The following is a 21,951-nucleotide window of genomic DNA, read 5'->3' on the forward strand; positions in this document are numbered from 1 at the left end:
TCGTAAATATACAGTGTTATTCCATTGAAATATTGCACAGTTAAATAAGACTTTTAATTAAAGACACCATTGATATTGTTTCACATAACTTAATTTAGTAACTTAATGTTATCATTCCTATGCTTATGGTTTCAGTATTGTGTTTCGAGCAAAAAGACAAAGTATGAAACTGACATGTACTGGGAAAAATACTGTGAAATAAGTTGAAGGGAAATGATGTATTGTGCTGTATTAAAATCATGCTGTTAGCTATTTCAGCCCAGAACCATTATCACACACATGAAATTAACAGATATGGAAGAAGTCACATGTCTGCACAGAGCGTCACCTATAAATAAAGCATTCCATAACTCACATTAACATAACCAGATTTAACAGTGCAATAACATTACTTATATTTGCTATGTCCTGCAGTACGTATCGTGCTCATCACATTCTTTTATGTCACATACATAAAACCATAAGTGGTATCCCATCTTAACATACTCTTAAGTGCTGCAGCATTACAACTAAAACAGGTGTTACGATATTGTCAAAGATGCATTTACTTCCAAACATTGTAATCCTTTTGATAGTTATGTGCAATTTCATTTACTACTGGCATGCCAGACTTACGTGAAGTATTGTCGACCCAGAAATCGGTGACCAAAGGTCACATACTATATTCTTTGCAGGATATTAAAATCATATATGAATGTGTAAATATCATGAAATACTGACAGAGAAAGTAGATGTTAACTACTGGTGTGCCAGACTTAATGAAAGTATTGTAACATAGGTCATCAGTGACTTACTGTTACATGCAGATATACGGAGATCAGATTATTGACATATTGTACAGATGAGTGATTCATAAAAACACATATTTCAAAAATATTTTAAGTTTTTATTATTCTGATAGATCAGTGGGACCAAATGATAATTTATGACAAATAAATCTGTGACTGTATGTCTACCTTTTGTTACACCAAGATTTGTAAGAAGTGGTAATAGGAACCTATAAAGATATAAGTCTAAGAGCACACTTAAAATTCATTGCAACAATATTGCACACAGAAAAATGAGAAAACATTCTTCTGAAAACCACGTATATGTATTTTACGTTAAGCAAAACACACAGCACAAATCAAATTAGGCAAAGAAAAAAGTGTTGAACCAAGTAGCAATGTTTGGCAGATACAGGTAAGAGGGTAATCCCAAAAGTAAGGTCTCCTTTTTTTTTTTATAAGTACATGGACCTGTTTATTTCTACAGTGGTTTACATCAGTTTGCAGCTTGAACATTTAGCTGTTTTTCGACATAATCACCATTTCTGTCGATGCATTTTTGTAGAAGCTGGGGCAGTTTTTGTATGCCCATGTCATACCAGCTCGCCACCATGCTGTTCAGAAAGATATGAACCTCTTCTTTCACCTCGTCGTTAGAGCTGAATTGCTTTCCGGCCAGGTGTTTTTTATCCTAGGGAACAAGTGGTAGTCACTGGGTGCCAATTGAGGACTATAGGGTTGATGGGTGATTGTGTTCCACTGAAATTTTTGCAAGAAAGCAACTGTTTGCCATGCGATGTGTGGGTGTGCATTGTCATCGAGAATGTGTACACCCTGGGCGAGCGTTGTCATGGAGAATGTGTATGCCCTTGCTCAACATTCCTCTCCTCTGGTTCTGAATTGCGCATTTGAGTTTTTTCAGAGTCTCACAGTACCTGTCAACGTTAATTGTGGTCCCAGTGATTCAGCTCCGATGACAAGTTGAAAAAAGAGGTTCGTAACTTTCTGAACAGCATGGCGGCGAGCTGGTATGACATGGGCATACAAAAACTGCTACAGCATCAACAAAAATGCATCAACAGAAATGGTGATTATGTCGAAAAATAGCTAAATGTTAAAGCTGTAAACTGATGTAAACCATTGTAAAAATAAACAGGTCTATGCACTTATTAAAAAAAAAAATAGGAGACCTTACTTTTGGGATTACCCTTGTAAAAATAATTTCAACACATGCATCGAATAAAAGTAGAGGCTACTACAAACATTATCATAGGTCATCAGTGTGTCAAGATTACACACAGAGATCAACTTAATGATTTTCATACAGAAGAATATTTTTTTTCTGTGTGCAGTATTGTTGCAATGAATTTTAAGTGTGCTTGTAGACTTATATATTTAGTGGTTCCTATGATCACATTCTATCCATCTTGGTGTAATAAAAGGCAGACCTAGAGTTACAGATTTACTTGTCTTGAATTGTCATCTGGTCCCACTGATATATTGTGGATAGTATAAACTTCTAATATTTTTGAAGTTTGTATTTTTATGAATCATTCATCTGTATAATATATCAATAAGCTGGTCTCAGTATAACTGTACGTAACCTAAGGCGCTGATGACCTACATTACAATATTATCACTAAGTCTGGCACGTCACTAGTAAACAGATTCTTTCTTTGTCAATATTTCATGATATTTATACTTTCACGTAAGATTTTAGTGGGTTGCACCTAAATTTCAAAGGCAAAAAGTTTGTGTGTGACAAAATAAGCAAAATTATTGCAGAAAAAGGCGACTTAAACAAAATTCTAAATTTCAGAGGTATTATGAATGCTTTTTTTTTTTTTTAGAGTAAATGGTAGCATAGACCAACATCCAAGCAGCCCTAAACAAGAAAAAACTGGCTTAACAGCTAATAGTCTTACGCAGGTTAATTTATGTAATGTAGTTGATACTTCAAGTAACTTAAACTTAAACAATTACTATTAAAAACAGCCTTGATCACGATTTATTTAACAAAGTGACCGGTTTCAACCACTACTGTGGTCATCTTCAGACCATTGAGTAGGAACCCCTTTCTGTTGGAGAATCACATGACCTACATTACAATATTTGTGATTCTCCAACAGAAAGGGGTTCCTACTCTATGGTCTGAAGATGACCACAGTAGTGGTTGAAACTGGTCACCTTGTTAAATAAATCGTGATCAAGACTGTTTTTAATAGTAATTATTTACAAGACATTGATCACTGCTGTTCCCGTAATGCATTCAAAAATAATTAAACTTAAACAATGCATTAGTGTCTAGTGGTAACTGCAGTGAAGCACGTCATATGTAGGTAGCTGTGCTTTTGTAAAAAAAAATTACAATACAAACACAATTAAATGTCTAATGGATAATACCAGAGAAGGAAAGTTGCTACTCACCGTATAGCGGAGATGCTGAGTTGCGATAGGCACAACAAAAAGATTGACACAATTATAGCTTTCAGCCAGTAAGGCCTTTGTCAGCAGTAGACACACATACACACACATAAATGCAACTTGCACAAACGTCTGCAGTCTCAGAATTTCATCTCTCTGAGACTGCAGACGTGTGTGTGTGTGTGTGTGTGTGTGTGTGTGTGTGTGTGTGTAAAGCTTTGCCACCTGGATCCTTCCCTCTAATACCAGCTGTTATGGACTACATAGTTGGGATTTACTATTGCAAAACATCCTTTCTCTACCATAATCCTCCTGGCCTAAACCTCCGCTAACCCACTGTTCTCACATCCTCTGCCCAACAGTGACACCTCCCTCTGTCATCTCACCCCTTCCCAATCCACTCCTCCAGGCCGTCTTCCTAGTATGCCGCAGCTCTCCAGCTCTGGTACCCGTGTGTCACATGCCTGTAAGCACGTTCACTTGCTACCCCTCCCTCTTGCGTCCCTACTACCGTGCACACCTGCTGCCTCTCTCTGAGCCGCTAGCTACCCATTCCTAACCTGCTTCCCACCTCTTTGCCCCTCTACACACTCCACCTGACAAAACCCCCAGCCGCAGTCCACCTGCTGAACTGCGGCCCTGGCATTGGGTGACCAGGTGTGCGTGCGCGTGCGCGTGGAAAACTTTCAAATGTATTTATCAACTAGACAATCAGATAGAAGAAAATGAAACAATTGTAATTCTGGATTTTATCCTCAAATAGTGTAAATAGCAATAGGTTCATGAAGTGTATAACTTGTGCTTAAAAACTAATTACCCACTATTTACATTTTACCAAAATTTACACAATTTTTTTAATGTTTCGTGAAATGCGTAGGAGAGGTGCTTCACTGAATTTGATGTTTCTTGTGGTCGTGTGAGAATGACAAAATGTATGTAATTTTTATTTTATGTTAGCTATTGTCTGCTAGTGATTAGGATATGAAATTCATTCTGCTGTGGTTTCAATACTGTATTATTAGTGTGCTGCCTTGGTCACTTCATTAAAGTGTTGAGTACCAAAATGTACACAGATTGATAAAAAATGTGATACGGCATAAGAGAATCATTGGAGTACGTGGTTTATCTTGCAAGACTGGTAATAAAGATAAATTATGTGCTGCTCTGTCTCGTGTGTTAAACATGTAATTACTCTGTTGCCTACATAGTATTCACTGGCTGGGTGTTTAGCATACTGTCTTATACGATACGTAAATGTACATGATATTCAACTAGATTTTTTATTTCTTTAATGCTATTTGTATCTGATGGAATTGACATTTCAACTAAGTATAATGAGAATCTACAGTTCTCATATTGATATTGTTGTAATTTTGATAGATTTTCTTCCGAAGTTACAGCACGTAACTTATGCTGTAATAGTGTGTGTTTTGTATAATCTCTCTTTATGATGTGACTGCATCGATTAAATTGAAATACTGACACCTCATCACTTCTCCCAGCTCCCATTACAAGCTTTTGTCCCATACCCCATCCCCTGTCAACATTTTCTGTTGCTGTTTAGAGATGATATTTGATTATGAATTGCAGCCACAAGTTGATTAAGGAGGTATTACTATCTTCTTATGAACAAAATATAAGAATTGGCTTACTGCAGTATCATACACAGATTTATCTTGAACTCTACATATGTATTTCCGATACTTGCAATTTGTGTTAGTGCAATTGAATTGTCTTCCATTTTTCACTTGTTTCAGCATTTTTACTTAACAGTGTGATAATAAAATAAAGAGTAGCAGATGTACAAACTATAACGGTCATATAATTTGTGTGTTTGCTCTGTAATCTTGAAATTGGCCAGATTGCAAAACTGTATCATTTGATCATGTAAGAAATTTATCTTTTCCCGTATTTACTTGTTTTAATATAAATGCAGTATATTTTTAGTGTAAGTATGTACAGAACATATGTGGCCATTTGCCATTACTTTTAACAACAAATGCGATTTTTAGTCCTTGGCAGGTGCCACCAGTCTTGTAGTCCACATACCCCTCCCTCTTCATATTCCTTCCTTACTTATTGTGTATGTTTGTGTTGATTAAAATCATTGCTGTGAAATTGCAGAGGTGTTTCTTGTCATCATTGTTGGGGATTTTTGTACGTTGCCACCTGAGAATTTATGCGGAAAAGTCAGTCTCAATATCTTGTTTTCTTTGCAGCATTTTCAGAAGAGGATGAAATTCTTGTTGACTCTGCAATAGAGCTTAATGTATTTGATTTCCTCCATCAGACCTTCCTTATCAATGATTCTTTGTATAATGAGGTAAGAACTACTTATATTTTGGATAGTTTTGTTTGCATGTATTTCAGTTGCACTGTTATTGAAATGGATTATTTACAAGAAAATAATAGCATAAAGTGAATCAACTGTCAAATAAAAATTTGTGCACATAAGCATTTCGAATTATAAATGTTACTGCCGACCGGAGTGGCCGAGCGGTTCTAGGCGCTTCAGTCTGGAACCGCGTGACCGCTACGGTCGCAGGTTCGAATCCTGCCTCGGGCATGGATGTGTGTGATGTCCTTAGGCTAGTTAGGTTTAAGTAGTTCTGAGATCTAGGGAACTGATGACCTAAGCAGTTTGGTCCCATAGTGCTCAGAGCCATTTGAACCATTTTGTAATGTTACTCCTTCTAAAAAAGAGAAAGAATGTAGGTTCTGTATATTTGAAGATGACAAACAGCTCTCAAGATGTGTCTAGCATGTGACAAGAACAGCTGGGGCAGCAGAGATAGAAAGAAGAAACTAACAATTTGATAGTAACGAATCATTAGCAAACTGGTGAAGTTAGAAGCCACAGGTACAGAAAAGAGAAACAAGGAAATGAAGTACCATGAGACAAAGATGTAGACAGATGTCAAAAACATGGGAACAGAGGAATGGAAACTGTAAATAGTGAAAGTAGAGAGGAAAGGAATAAATAAATAAAGAATCGTGTTGAACACAGATCTCTGTAAAAGCAGAACATATGTAATTTGGAAATCTGGCCAAACCATTCAAATATTTCAGTCCAGACACATTCAGTGCCCTTTGATAATATATATATATATATATATATATATATATATATATATATATATATATATATATATATATTTTCTCCTTCCCTCTTTCCTGACGAGGCAACCATTGGTTGCGAAAGCTAGAATTTTGTGTGTATGTTTGTGTTTGTTTGTGTGTCTATCGACCTGCCAGCGCTTTTGTTTGGTAAGTTTCATCATCTTTCTTTTTAGATATATTTTTCCCACGTGGAATATTTCCCTCTATTATATATATATATATATATATATATATATATATATATATATAATGGAAGGAAACATTCCACGTGGGAAAAATTATATATAAAAACAAAGATGAGGTGACTTACCGAACAAAAGCGCTGGCAGGTCGATAGACACACAAACAAACACAAACACACACACAAAATTCAAGCTTTCGCAACAAACTGTTGCCTCATCAGGAAAGAGGTAAGGAGAGGGGAAGACGAAAGGAAGTGGGTTTTAAAGGAGAGGGTAAGGAGTCATTCCAATCCCGGGAGCGGAAAGACTTACCTTAGGGGGAAAAAAGGACAGGTATACACTCGCACACACGCACATATCCATCCACACATACAGACACAAGCAGACATATTTAAAGACAAAGAGTTTGGGCAGAGATGTCAGTCGAGGCAGAAGTGTAGAGGCAAAGAAGTTGTTGAAAGACAGGTGAGGTATGAGTGGCGGCAACTTGAAATTAGCGGAGATTGAGGCCTGGCGGATGACGAGAAGAGAGGATATACTGAAGGGCAAGTTCCCATCTCCGGAGTTCGGATAGGTTGGTGTTGGTGGGAAGTATCCAGATAACCCGGACGGTGTAACACTGTGCCAAGATGTGCTGGCTGTGCACCAAGGCATGTTTAGCCACAGGGTGATCCTCATTACCAACAAACACTGTCTGCCTGTGTCCATTCATGCGAATGGACAGTTTGTTGCTGGTCATTCCCACATAGAATGCATCACAGTGTAGGCAGGTCAGTTGGTAAATCACGTGGGTGCTTTCACACGTGGCTCTGCCTCTGATCGTGTACACCTTCCGGGTTACAGGACTGGAGTAGGTGGTGGTGGGAGGGTGCATGGGACAGGTTTTGCATCGGGGGCGGTTACAAGGATAGGAGCCAGAGGGTAGGGAAGGTGGTTTGGGGATTTCATAGGGATGAACTAACAGGTTACGGAGGTTAGGTGGACGGCGGAAAGACACTCTTGGCGGAGTGGGGAGGATTTCATGAAGGATGGATCTCATTTCAGGGCAGGATTTGAGGAAGTCGTATCCCTGCTGGAGAGCCACATTCAGAGTCTGGTCCAGTCCCGGAAAGTATCCTGTCACAAGTGGGGCACTTTTGTGGTTCTTCTGTGGGGGATTCTGGGTTTGAGGGGACGAGGAAGTGGCTCTGGTTATTTGCTTCTGTACCAGGTCGGGAGGGTAGTTGCGGGATGCGAAAGCTGTTTTCAGGTTGTTGGTGTAATGATTCAGGGATTCCGGACTGGAGCAGATTCGTTTGCCACGAAGACCTAGGCTGTAGGGAAGGGACCGTTTGATGTGGAATGGGTGGCAGCTGTCATAATGGAGGTACTGTTGCTTGTTGGTGGGTTTGATGTGGTCGGACGTGTGAAGTTGGCCATTGGACAGGTGGAGGTCAACGTCAAGGAAAGTGGCATGGGATTTGGAGTAGGACCAGGTGAAACTGATGGAACCAAAGGAGTTGAGGTTGGAGAGGAAGTTCTGGAGTTCTTCTTCACTGTGAGTCCAGATCATGAAGATGTCATCAATAAATCTGTACCAAACTTTGGGTTGGCAGACTTGGGTAACCAAGAAGGCTTCCTCTAAGCGACCCATGAATAGGTTGGCGTACGAGGGGGCCATCCTGGTGCCCATGGCTGTTCCCTTTAATTGTTGGTATGTCTGGCCCTCAAAAGTGAAGAAGTTGTGGGTCAGGATGAAGCTGGCTAAGGTGATGAGGAAAGAGGTTTTAGGTAGGGTGGCAGGTGATCGGCGTGAAAGGAAATGCTCCATCGCAGCGAGGCCCTGGACGTGCGGAATATTTGTGTATAAGGAAGTGGCATCAATGGTTACAAGGATGGTTTCTGGGGGTAACAGATTGGGTAAGGATTCCAGGCGTTCAAGGAAGTGGTTGGTGTCCTTGATGAAGGATGGGAGACTGCATGTAATGGGTTGAAGGTGTTGATCTACGTAGGCAGAGATGCGTTCTGTGGGGGCTTGGTAACCAGCTACAATGGGGCGGCCGGGATGATTGGGTTTGTGGATTTTAGGAAGAAGGTAGAAGGTAGGGGTGCGGGGTGTCGGTGGGGTCAGGAGGTTGATGGAGTCAGGTGAAAGGTTTTGCAGGGGGCCTAAGGTTCTGAGGATTCCTTGAAGCTCCGCCTGGACATCGGGAATGGGGTTACCTTGGCAAACTTTGTATGTGGTGTTGTCTGAAAGCTGACGCAGTCCCTCAGCCACATACTCCCGACGATCAAGTACCACGGTCGTGGAACCCTTGTCCGCCGGAAGAATGACGATGGATCGGTCAGCCTTCAGATCACGGATAGCCTGGGCTTCAGCAGTGGTGATGTTGGGTGTAGGATTAAGGTTTTTTAAGAAGGATTGAGATGCAAGGCTGGAAGTCAGAAATTCCTGGAAGGTTTGGAGAGGGTGATTTTGAGGAAGAGGAGGTGGGTCCCGCTGTGACGGAGGACGGAACTGTTCCAGGCAGGGTTCAATTTGGATGGTGTCTTGAGGAGTCGGATCATTAGGAGTAGGATTAGGATCATTTTTCTTCGTGGCAAAGTGATACTTCCAGCAGAGAGTACGGGTGTAGGACAGTAAATCTTTGACGAGGGCTGTTTGGTTGAATCTGGGAGTGGGGCTGAAGGTGAGGCCTTTGGATAGGACAGAGGTTTCGGATTGGGAGAGAGGTTTGGAGGAAAGGTTAACTACTGAGTTAGGGTGTTGTGGTTCCAGATTGTGTTGATCGGAATTTTGAGGTTTTGGAGGGAGTGGAGCTGGAAGTGGGAGATTGAGTAGATGGGAGAGACTGGGTTTGTGTGCAATGAGAGGAGGTTGAGGTTTGCTGGAAAGGTTGTGAAGGGTGAGTGAGTTGCCTTTCCGGAGGTGGGAAACCAGGAGATTGGATAGTTTTTTGAGGTGGAGGGTGGCATGCTGTTCTAATTTACGGTTGGCCTGTAGGAGGATGCTCTGAACAGCCGGTGTGGATGTGGGGTTTCCTCCCCCCAATTAGGGTGTTGTGGTTCCAGATTGTGTTGATCCTACAGGCCAACCGTAAATTAGAACAGCATGCCACCCTCCACCTCAAAAAACTATCCAATCTCCTGGTTTCCCACCTCCGGAAAGGCAACTCACTCACCCTTCACAACCTTTCCAGCAAACCTCAACCTCCTCTCATTGCACACAAACCCAGTCTCTCCCATCTACTCAATCTCCCACTTCCAGCTCCACTCCCTCCAAAACCTCAAAATTCCGATCAACACAATCTGGAACCACAACACCCTAATTGGGGGGAGGAAACCCCACATCCACACCGGCTGTTCAGAGCATCCTCCTACAGGCCAACCGTAAATTAGAACAGCATGCCACCCTCCACCTCAAAAAACTATCCAATCTCCTGGTTTCCCACCTCCGGAAAGGCAACTCACTCACCCTTCACAACCTTTCCAGCAAACCTCAACCTCCTCTCATTGCACACAAACCCAGTCTCTCCCATCTACTCAATCTCCCACTTCCAGCTCCACTCCCTCCAAAACCTCAAAATTCCGATCAACACAATCTGGAACCACAACACCCTAATTCAGTAGTTAACCTTTCCTCCAAACCTCTCTCCCAATCCGAAACCTCTGTCCTATCCAAAGGCCTCACCTTCAGCCCCACTCCCAGATTCAACCAAACAGCCCTCGTCAAAGATTTACTGTCCTACACCCGTACTCTCTGCTGGAAGTATCACTTTGCCACGAAGAAAAATGATCCTAATCCTACTCCTAATGATCCGACTCCTCAAGACACCATCCAAATTGAACCCTGCCTGGAACAGTTCCGTCCTCCGTCACAGCGGGACCCACCTCCTCTTCCTCAAAATCACCCTCTCCAAACCTTCCAGGAATTTCTGACTTCCAGCCTTGCATCTCAATCCTTCTTAAAAAACCTTAATCCTACACCCAACATCACCACTGCTGAAGCCCAGGCTATCCGTGATCTGAAGGCTGACCGATCCATCGTCATTCTTCCGGCGGACAAGGGTTCCACGACCGTGGTACTTGATCGTCGGGAGTATGTGGCTGAGGGACTGCGTCAGCTTTCAGACAACACCACATACAAAGTTTGCCAAGGTAACCCCATTCCCGATGTCCAGGCGGAGCTTCAAGGAATCCTCAGAACCTTAGGCCCCCTGCAAAACCTTTCACCTGACTCCATCAACCTCCTGACCCCACCGACACCCCGCACCCCTACCTTCTACCTTCTTCCTAAAATCCACAAACCCAATCATCCCGGCCGCCCCATTGTAGCTGGTTACCAAGCCCCCACAGAACGCATCTCTGCCTACGTAGATCAACACCTTCAACCCATTACATGCAGTCTCCCATCCTTCATCAAGGACACCAACCACTTCCTTGAACGCCTGGAATCCTTACCCAATCTGTTACCCCCAGAAACCATCCTTGTAACCATTGATGCCACTTCCTTATACACAAATATTCCGCACGTCCAGGGCCTCGCTGCGATGGAGCATTTCCTTTCACGCCGATCACCTGCCACCCTACCTAAAACCTCTTTCCTCATCACCTTAGCCAGCTTCATCCTGACCCACAACTTCTTCACTTTTGAGGGCCAGACATACCAACAATTAAAGGGAACAGCCATGGGCACCAGGATGGCCCCCTCGTACGCCAACCTATTCATGGGTCGCTTAGAGGAAGCCTTCTTGGTTACCCAAGTCTGCCAACCCAAAGTTTGGTACAGATTTATTGATGACATCTTCATGATCTGGACTCACAGTGAAGAAGAACTCCAGAACTTCCTCTCCAACCTCAACTCCTTTGGTTCCATCAGTTTCACCTGGTCCTACTCCAAATCCCATGCCACTTTCCTTGACGTTGACCTCCACCTGTCCAATGGCCAACTTCACACGTCCGTCCACATCAAACCCACCACAAGCAACAGTACCTCCATTATGACAGCTGCCACCCATTCCACATCAAACGGTCCCTTCCCTACAGCCTAGGTCTTCGTGGCAAACGAATCTGCTCCAGTCCGGAATCCCTGAATCATTACACCAACAACCTGAAAACAGCTTTCGCATCCCGCAACTACCCTCCCGACCTGGTACAGAAGCAAATAACCAGAGCCACTTCCTCGTCCCCTCAAACCCAGAATCCCCCACAGAAGAACCACAAAAGTGCCCCACTTGTGACAGGATACTTTCCGGGACTGGACCAGACTCTGAATGTGGCTCTCCAGCAGGGATACGACTTCCTCAAATCCTGCCCTGAAATGAGATCCATCCTTCATGAAATCCTCCCCACTCCGCCAAGAGTGTCTATCCGCCGTCCACCTAACCTCCGTAACCTGTTAGTTCATCCCTATGAAATCCCCAAACCACCTTCCCTACCCTCTGGCTCCTATCCTTGTAACCGCCCCCGATGCAAAACCTGTCCCATGCACCCTCCCACCACCACCTACTCCAGTCCTGTAACCCGGAAGGTGTACACGATCAGAGGCAGAGCCATGTGTGAAAGCACCCACGTGATTTACCAACTGACCTGCCTACACTGTGATGCATTCTATGTGGGAATGACCAGCAACAAACTGTCCATTCGCATGAATGGACACAGGCAGACAGTGTTTGTTGGTAATGAGGATCACCCTGTGGCTAAACATGCCTTGGTGCACAGCCAGCACATCTTGGCACAGTGTTACACCGTCCGGGTTATCTGGATACTTCCCACCAACACCAACCTATCCGAACTCCGGAGATGGGAACTTGCCCTTCAGTATATCCTCTCTTCTCGTCATCCGCCAGGCCTCAATCTCCGCTAATTTCAAGTTGCCGCCACTCATACCTCACCTGTCTTTCAACAACTTCTTTGCCTCTACACTTCTGCCTCGACTGACATCTCTGCCCAAACTCTTTGTCTTTAAATATGTCTGCTTGTGTCTGTATGTGTGGATGGATATGTGCGTGTGTGCGAGTGTATACCTGTCCTTTTTTCCCCCTAAGGTAAGTCTTTCCGCTCCCGGGATTGGAATGACTCCTTACCCTCTCCTTTAAAACCCACCTCCTTTCGTCTTCCCCTCTCCTTCCCTCTTTCCTGATGAGGCAACAGTTTGTTGCGAAAGCTTGAATTTTGTGTGTATGTTTGTGTTTGTTTGTGTGTCTATCGACCTGCCAGCGCTTTTGTTCGGTAAGTCACCTCATCTTTGTTTTTTTTTTATATATATATATATAAGTTGAACATGCCTATTGTGGAAATGGAATTCAAATTTTAAGACTTAGTTAATGATTCATTGTATAATGCAGAAAAAGACTTACACACTACTACTGTGTGTCTTAATTATTCATGTCTTTACAAGGATGCTAATTTCAACATGAAGATTGTACAGTCCTGACAATGCCATTATGTGAAAGACATGAGTATTGTTCCATTAAACAATGGTTTTACTTTCAAGAGCAAACATTCAAAAGAAATGCACTATCTCCATTGTTTTCTGTCAGTTTCAGCTGATGTGATGTGTAGCACATGATGTTGAACAAAAAGTATGTTTCCCTAACATTTAATGAAAATGTTAAGGTAATCCTGGTGAGTGCGAAAGACACTATTTGGGTGCTAAATAATATTGCATTTCAAATGTGGTAAAACACAAATATCTGGAACTGTAAGAATAGTTTGGGAAAGGATCATAAGTGTAGGTGCTAAAAAACATAAGTTTGTCTGAACCCGTGCTGCAGAGTGACACTTGGAAATCGCTAAAGAGAATACTGAGTTTAAGGCAGCCGAAGGATGGCTGGACAGTTTCAAAGAAAGACACTACATTGTATGGGACAAAGTGTGTGGGGAAACCTAAGAATGTGCAGGAAAGTGTAGCAACTGAATGGAAGACAATATTGCACAACCTGACTGCAAATTATGACTTGAAAAACATGTTCAGTGCCAATGAAACAGGTCTCTCTTATAGTGCACTGCCTTCATAATCTCTAGTGGTTAGAGGTGGAAGAATGACCAAGGAAAGACTTACTATACTGCTGTGTGGAAATGTGTTAGGTGAAATGGAGAAGTCACTGGTGATTGCAAAAGCAGCAAAAACCCGTTGTTCCAAAAACATAGATGTAAGCAAGCTTCCAGTTGCGTGGTGAAGCAGTAAAACGGTGTGGATGGTGAGTGGTCTTACAGCAGAATGGCTGGGCTCTTTCAGTGCCAAAATGAAAAAAAAGTAAGTAGGCAACTTCTCTTTTTCATTAGTAATGCAACTGCCACCCTAAAGTCAACTTACCAAATAGCCGCATACAACCCATGAGCCAGGGAAGTATTTACTCATCAAGTTCCACTGTAGGTGATTATATTGATGCGCTCTCTTATTATTAGTGTTGAAGAGGCCAAAAGTGTGTTAGCTCCTGCATGCTAATTTTCTGATGTGTATGCAGTAAATTGGATTGGCATGGGAGTAAGGGAAGCAAAGCCTGAAAACTGTCACAAAGTTTTTCAACAAAGTGGGCTTTGGAGGTGAAGAAGAAGATGCTTCTGCACTTATCAAAGCTCAAGAAAATGCAGGAGCAGTTGGTGAATTAATCCAAATGCAAAATATTTCATGCCATCCATATGACTACTTTTGGTGTGATGATTTTCTGTCAACTGTCTCCACTTTTACTTCGCCAACAGATCTAATAGAAATCCACAACACAGATGGTGATGAGGAAACAAACGAAGGAGAGGAGCAGCAAATTGATGTATAAAAGTTAATGTGCCTGAAGAAGCAGTTGCATTCATAAATGATGATACGCAATTTGCAGCAAACACAAATTCTCTCAAGCTGTTGGAACTATGGTATAGTGGAAAAAATTTGTAGAAAAAAAATTTCGAACAGGAAATTCAAACAACTTTTCCTCCTTGATATGTGTCAAAAATGTGAAATTTAAAGCAAATAAACAGCAATAATATGTATGTACAACAATAAACAAATTTTAAAGTTACAGCAAAAATACAGACATACCATATTATGTATCAATTAAGTGTAACAGTCTGTAGTTGAGTCAGCATAAGTTGATCCTTGACAGTTGCAAGGAGCTGGATCAGCAGCTTTGTTGGCTTACCTCAGCCAATAACTTAACGTGATTTTGCAAACACCTCTATGGCAGTGGTTCAGTAATGTCACAACTGTGTAGATGGCTACTGCTTTCGCCTGCAGCCTTAAGGCTTTGCATTTGAAAGCTGGCAACAGCATTGCGAGCTGTCGAGGATCGTGTTATGCTGTTTCAATTTTGGTGTTACAGTGTACAATATACAGTAAATGAACATCTGCTGTGCAGGAGTAAAGGTATGTGAATATGTACATAATTATAATCTTGTACTTTTGTGCACGATACTTGACAAATTTTGCGTAGCTTGGCGTGTTTTATGTAATCGGGAAACTGATCCAATTTGGAAAATAATTTTGGTCCCATGTGACTCCATTCTGAACAGTGGGCTTAATGTGCAGCTCGTTCAGTTTGAAATGTGATGTATCATTGCTATCAGTCTGTTGATGTAACATTCCACCAACAAAAGTTAAAAGCATGTTCCTGCGAATGTTCCATACATAGTATAGTAGTTATACAGCGGCATGGTGTGACACTAAATGTTGACGGACAACGCTTATGAAGGAATTGAGAGAGAGACCTCAGGAGTGTGTAACTTGTAAAATTGTTGATAAAATTGTATATTCTAGCTGAATTTGGAATAATGACTAATAAATGAGGTGACAGTACAAAATTTCTTGTGTGATTATGAAAACAAGTAAAGTTAAACTTGCTCTCACGGACAACAAAAGGTGGTTTAGAATAACTTCGAATTTCAACCTGGAAATTTCAACTTCTTTGTTGCTTGCTATAGTTTGTGTGTAAGCTTTTTGAATCACCTTACATAAGCTCAAAAGTATATCATTAAGGGTGCAATCTTTCCCACACAGATGTGCCTTATAACATTTGCTACATGTGGCTTCAGCAAAGGTGCACTTGCACAGTTAATAACTAAATCCGCCTTGTTAGTAGGCCTAATTAATAGGCAGATTTGTAATCTTCCTAGCACAGCCAAGTTTGTTGCAAGTACAGTTCACAGCAATTACTTAAACAGTCCCTCCCCCAAATTTCAACTACTGTCAGTAATGGTAAAACAATAGATGTGTACCTGTCTAAAAAGGCCTCTGTCACTATGATCCATGTTATACTTCAGAAACTTTGTTAGTCAGTCATTTCTCGATATGCGAGAAAAATTCCCCCCTGCAAATTAATACAACAAAAGATAACAACTCAGTTCAGTAGAACGTGGCTCAAGACTATCAACTTCTGCATCTACATATGTACCCCACAAGTCAACATACGGTGCATGGCAAAAGGTACCACATACCACAACTAGTACTTTCCTTTCTTGCTCTACTTGCAGATAGACCAAGGGAAAAATGAGTGTCTAAAAGCCTCTGTACGAGCCCCGATTTCTCACACCGTATCTTCGTGGTCCGTACATAAAATATACGTCGGTAGCTGTAGAATCATTCTGCAGTCAGTAGTCAGATCCCGGTTCTCTAAATTTTGGCAACAATGCCTCGCTAAAAGAGCATTGTCTTCCCTCCCGGGATTCTCATTTGAGTTCCCAAATCACTCCCATAATACTTGCGTGCTGATCTAACCTACCAGTAACAAATGTAGCAGCACACCTCTGAATTGCTTTGCTGTCTTTCATTACTCACACCAGGGAGGGTCCTAAACACCTGAACAGTGCACAAGAATTGGTCACACTAACATCCTGTACGCCATCTACTTTATGGGTGAACTACACTTTATCAGAATTCTTCCAATAACATGGAAGTCAAGCATTCACCTTCACTACTACCAAGATGCATTAATTCCATTCCACATAACTTTGCAGTGTTACACCTAGATGTTTAATTGATATAGCTGTGACAAACATCACGTTACTAGTGCTGTATTCAAACGATACAGGATTGTTTTCATAATCATCCGTGTTAACTTAAATTTTTCTAGGTGTTGACTAAGTTGCCACTGATCACACCAACTAGAAACTTTGTAATCTTGTATTCTCGTACTATTGCACTTCTCTGGGTCACTACTGGCAATACCCTTGTCTCTGATGAACACTCACCATCGAAGACAACATTCTTGGTACTGTTACTTATGAAGTCTTCAGGCCACTCTTATACCTGGAAACCTATTCTGTATGCTCGTACTGCTGCGGGGCACCGTGTCAGATGCTTTACAGAAATCTAGGAATTTAGAATCTGCCTGTTGCCCTCCGTCCATGGTTCATAAGGTATCATATGAGATAAGGGCAAGCTGAATTTCGCACAGCTGTGATTTCTAAGTCTTTGCTGATTTGTGGGCAGAAGCTTTTCTGTCTCAGGGGAATTTATTGTTTTCAAACTCAAAATGTGTTCAAGAATTAGCTCACACTTCTTAGTGCTAGATAAGAGTGCTGAAATAACAATGCACAAAATGTGGCACAGAAATTAAAGTAAATAGTCTGGATTGTGGCACAGGTAAACAGTGTTGTCTTGTGATCTAACAGTGACTGCAAGAAAGTGTAAAGTACACAGTCAATGAAGGTACGTTTAGTTAGCTATCCTCCTCATCGTATTGAACTTGAATTTATTAAATGTGGTCTGTTGCAGATTGCTAATTATAATTTCCATTCCTTCTTACCTGGTGTAGCTAAGTTTATTTCAGTTTAAAACTTCATAAGTTTTGTTTCTGTAGTTCTCTCTCTTCTCTTCCCTTTCCTTTTGGGGCGAAAAGTTCGACACCTTTATAAGCTCGTGTATCACAAACTTTTTGTCTGTTTGTATTGATTTTTTTTCCGTTCTGTATACCTTTCATGTCTGTATCAGCTTTAATCAAAGACTTTTGTGCTTTACCAGAGATACTATTTTATCAAAGGAAAATCAGCTAAGATAACTAATTAATTTGAGACAGAATGTCTGTCCAGTACTTAACTCTAGGAGACAAAATGTGCATTACTTCCTACAGACATGTGCTGTGAGAGGACATGGCCCCTCCTGGAACCAGTTGGTTCCAGTCATCGTGGGGTCTGAAAAATAGACCCTCCCACAATGCACTCTCTTTTCCTCCCTGAGGGAGGAACTATTAGTTCTGAAATGTAGGTGGTGTGCCATTTATATTATCGTGTGCGTCTGTCAGAAGTAATTCGCATTTCATGTCATGAATTTAAGTACTGTCTAGCAATTCTGCCCCAGTTTTATCACAGTGTTTTAAGCAGTCTCATTGCCTGCTTGAAGCTTCACAAATTGTTTCTTGTATTACATGTAACTTAATCCAGATTTAAATAAGAATACTTTCTCTTTTTCGTTGACAGGCATTCTACTTGCAAAGATTACACACACTGATTACAGACTTCATCATGTTCATGCCTTTCAAGGTCAAAGAACTTCGAAATCGGGCAGATGAAACTGCCCGTACGATGCAAGTGTATATGCAGGTGAGTGGCAGTATCCTTTTCCCATGCACCCTCCATTATATTATAAAAGTATGTTTTGAGGAACTCTTTTATGTCTCAGAAAATATTAATTGCCTGAGAAAGTGTTGTTATAATTTTTGATGTCCGGTACATATTTTTGCACATTTTTTTAGGCAATCTGGAGTACAAAACTACTGTTTCTGAATACATATTTTGATTTGTTCTGAAGAACCCTGCTCTCAACAAAAGAAATTGCAAAAGTCTAAAAGTGTGGCACCAGACACAAAAATGGCTTCCACTAACACTAAAAAGTTTATACTCAGCTCAGAGGTGTATGCTTACCACATACATGACATTTAATAAGCAACACTTCTGTTGGCTGCTTGGTCGGTTAGTATGTTGTATGTATGTGGCCCTCAGTGTCGAGTTGCTTGGCACCGTTACTAAACTAATTTAAGACAAATGTTGCAAAAATATTTAAAATTTTGTGTTGAAAGGTAAAATAGGAAATGGAAATCTGATTCACTTCGCTCCATTCCCCTTTGCACAGAAGCGCAAATGACGTAAGAATAGGGTGTGAGCCAGTCTGTAGAATTGATTGTTCTAATACACATACAATAACTACACTATAGCTAAAATAATGTAAGAATGGATTGTCAGTTTTTGATCACTGAGAAAAAAAGAAAAAAATATTTTGAGCCACCCACACTAACATACACAAAATGTTGTAATAAAACGTTTGTAAGTCTTTCGCAACACGGACCACACTAGTTTCATCATCTCTTTACACGGAGGCAGACCATCTGGTAATGCAAAACACATCCTGTTACATCGTCTGTATATACCGGTACGCCACAATCGCTCTCCACTGGTGTGCTCAGTCACTGGAGGAGAAATCCTTGCATCAGAGCACAGTGCCCTACCTGCAGGCACATCGAAAGTAGTTCTTCCTGGCTCAGCAGCCAGAAAGAGGGCTGATACAGCTGTAATGTCCTCTGCAAAAGCAATGAATCCCCATTTAGATGCCACATAAAATTCCGTAAAACTTGGATTTTAAAATGAAGTCTTGGGTAAAATTCTTTATGTACCCTAATAACTCTAAAGCAATTCTGGATATCCCTATTAGCCAGACTGGCGAACATCTTGACCCTTGATAAATCACAGTAATAGGGTCCTGATTAAGTGCCACTATGTCTGACTTGGTATAAATCCAAAATGACCTTGTTGCTCGTAGCCTGTTTACAAATGCCCACATTGTTGGAGAGCGAGCAACAGTACTGAATGCCAGTGACCACAGGGTTGAAAGTCGGCTGCACACATGTCACATGTTGAGGGTCTTCCTCTTGACGACAAGTAGTAGCTCACCAGCCTCTACACAGAGCTCACCAGCCTCTACACAGAGGCTGGGAATCGGACTGGTCGTAAATGCCTTTGTTGCTAACCTAATCCCCTCACAGTGAACAGCACTGGCGATTTTAAGATGTGATGGCCTAGATGAGTCAGGAACTGTACATTCGTAGTGAAGGCAGGCACACACAAAAGCCTCTAAGAACTGGAGTGGACATGTTCAGTCTGATCATCAGCTGAGGCTGAGGCATTTTAATATATTCAGTGTCTAGGATTTTAGCCATTATAATCTCAGGTGTGGTAACTGTGTCAGCCTCTGATGAAGTGTAAGACACAGAAATCTCAATGAACTGTTAAAACTGATGACAGTGACAGAGTCATACCAAATGGTGAGCATCTCGTGGAACACGGCCCGTCTCAGCTCAGTATATGTCTGGCGAATGTGGGATACCTTAGCTGTGGACTGATGGCGGCTGCCAGTCCTCTGTAACGGTAAGCTCTGGGCCTGTTTCAGCAACTGCTATACGCACATTAGTGGATTGTTGTCTGTCGTAGGGAGCTGGCACGGGTTCTGGCCTTAATGATCTGCATTGCGAGGATAAAAAATGCTAATTGGGTGCTGGCTGTTTAGGTGAAAAATTCATTAGCAGGCAGCCACAGTGGCACCTGCTGAATCCTCGTTGTATAGGGCTTCCTCCTGCTTCTGCTGTCGTGTATAAGGCTTGCTCATTCTTCTGCTGTCTTACTTAATCATTGAAACAGTCAAATGAGTCTAGTAAATCTTTTACCGTGTACACGTGTGAGTTCATACTAGCAAAAACTATAAACAAATAGTTACAGTTCCTCATAAATGGTATTTTATATAAAGGTAATGAAGAATAATGACTTCATTCTAGTATTTTGACTCTAAAGATAATTTTTCCCATCCATTTTCCTACTTTTCAATACTAAGGTTATCTACTATTGGCAGTTTTTGTTCACCACCTGTAGCTGTGCATGCACACTAACTGGAATCAGCACCGAGATCATGAACAGCTTTCTGCCTACATCTACATCTACATCTACATCAATACTCCGCAAGCCACCTGACGGTGTGTGGCGGAGGGTACCCTGAGTACCTCTATCGGTTCTCCCTTCTATTCCAGTCTCGTATTGTTCTTGGAAAGAAGGATTGTCGGTATGCTTCTGTGTGGGCTCTAATCTCTCTGATTTTGTCCTCGTGGTCTCTTCGCGAGATATATGTAGGAGGGAGCAATATACTGCTTGACTTCTCGGTGAAGGTATGTTCTCGAAACTTCAACAAAAGCCCATACCGAGCTACTGGGCGTCTCTCCTGCAGAGTCTTCCACTGGAGTTTATCTATCATCTCCGTAACGCTTTCGCGATTACTAAATGATCCTGTAACGAAGCGCGCTGCTCTCCATTGGATCTTCTCTCTCTCTTCTATCAACCCTATCTGGTACTGATCCCACACTGTTGAGCAGTATTCAAGCAGTGGGCGAACAAGCGTACTGTAACCTACTTCCTTTGTTTTCGGATTGCATTTCCTTAGGATTCTTCCAATGAATCTCAGTCTGGCATCTGCTTTACCGATGATCAACTTTATATGATCATTCCATTTTAAATCACTCCTAATGCGTACTCCCAGATAATTTATGGAATTAACTGCTTCCAGTTGCTGATCTGCTATTTTGTAGCTAAATGATAAGGGATCTATCTTTCTATGTATTCGCAGCACATTACACTTGTCTACATTGAGATTCAGTTGCCATTCCCTGCACCATGTGTCAATTCGCTGCAGATCCTCCTGCATTTCAGTACAATTTTCCATTGTTACAACCTCTCGATACACCACAGCATCATGTGCAAAAAGCCTCAGTGAACTTCCGATGTCATCCACAAGGTCATTTATGTATATTGTGAATAGCAACGGTCCTATAACACTCCCCTGCGGCACACCTGAAATCACTCGTACTTCGGAAGACTTCTCTCCATTGAGAATGATATGCTGGTTTCTGTTATCTACGAACTCTTCAATCCAATCACACAATTGGTCTGATAGTCCATATGCTCTTACTTTGTTCATTAAACGACTGTGGGGAACTGTATCGAACGCCTTGCGGAAGTCAAGAAACACGGCACCTACCTGTGAACCCGTGTCTATGGCTCTCTGAGTCTCGTGGACGAATAGCGCGAGCTGGGTTTCACACGACCGTCTTTTTCGAAACCCATGCTGATTCCTACAGAGTATATTTCTAGTCTCCAGAAAAGTCATTGTACTCGAACATAATACATGTTCCAAAATTCTACAACTGATCGACGTTAGAGATATGGGTCTATAGTTCTGCACATCTGTTCAATGTCCCTGCCTCTGAGCATTTCTGCACTGCATGGTGGAGCGGGTTTAGCATGGATGCAATTTTAGTCACAACAGCTATTCTTGCTATATTATTAATGACTGCAGTGAAAAAAAGGCACAAAGATTTAACATGTTGACACATACTGAGACTAGTAATGAAAAATAAAAAATATGTACATACGAATGTACAACAGTTAAATTCCCATCTTCATAATCAAAAGATTAGTGAGGAAATAAAAGCAAGACTACATAAAAGAGAGAGTTC

At 41.6% G+C, this 21,951-nt stretch overlaps 1 protein-coding gene across 1 annotated transcript in view; it reads left to right on the forward strand.

Annotated features, from left to right (window-relative positions):
* LOC124794849 (nuclear pore complex protein Nup205-like) overlaps positions 1 to 21,951 on the forward strand; it is a 124,753-nt gene that overhangs the window by 101,507 nt on the left and 1,295 nt on the right. The window contains exons 8-9 of the mRNA XM_047258514.1: positions 5,411 to 5,514; positions 17,879 to 18,001. Of these exons, the coding sequence (XP_047114470.1) occupies positions 5,411 to 5,514; positions 17,879 to 18,001 (227 nt within the window). The remainder of the gene's footprint in view (positions 1 to 5,410; positions 5,515 to 17,878; positions 18,002 to 21,951) is intronic.

Source organism: Schistocerca piceifrons, chromosome 4, assembly GCF_021461385.2.
Source record: "Schistocerca piceifrons isolate TAMUIC-IGC-003096 chromosome 4, iqSchPice1.1, whole genome shotgun sequence".
NCBI classification, from domain to species: domain Eukaryota; kingdom Metazoa; phylum Arthropoda; class Insecta; order Orthoptera; family Acrididae; genus Schistocerca; species Schistocerca piceifrons.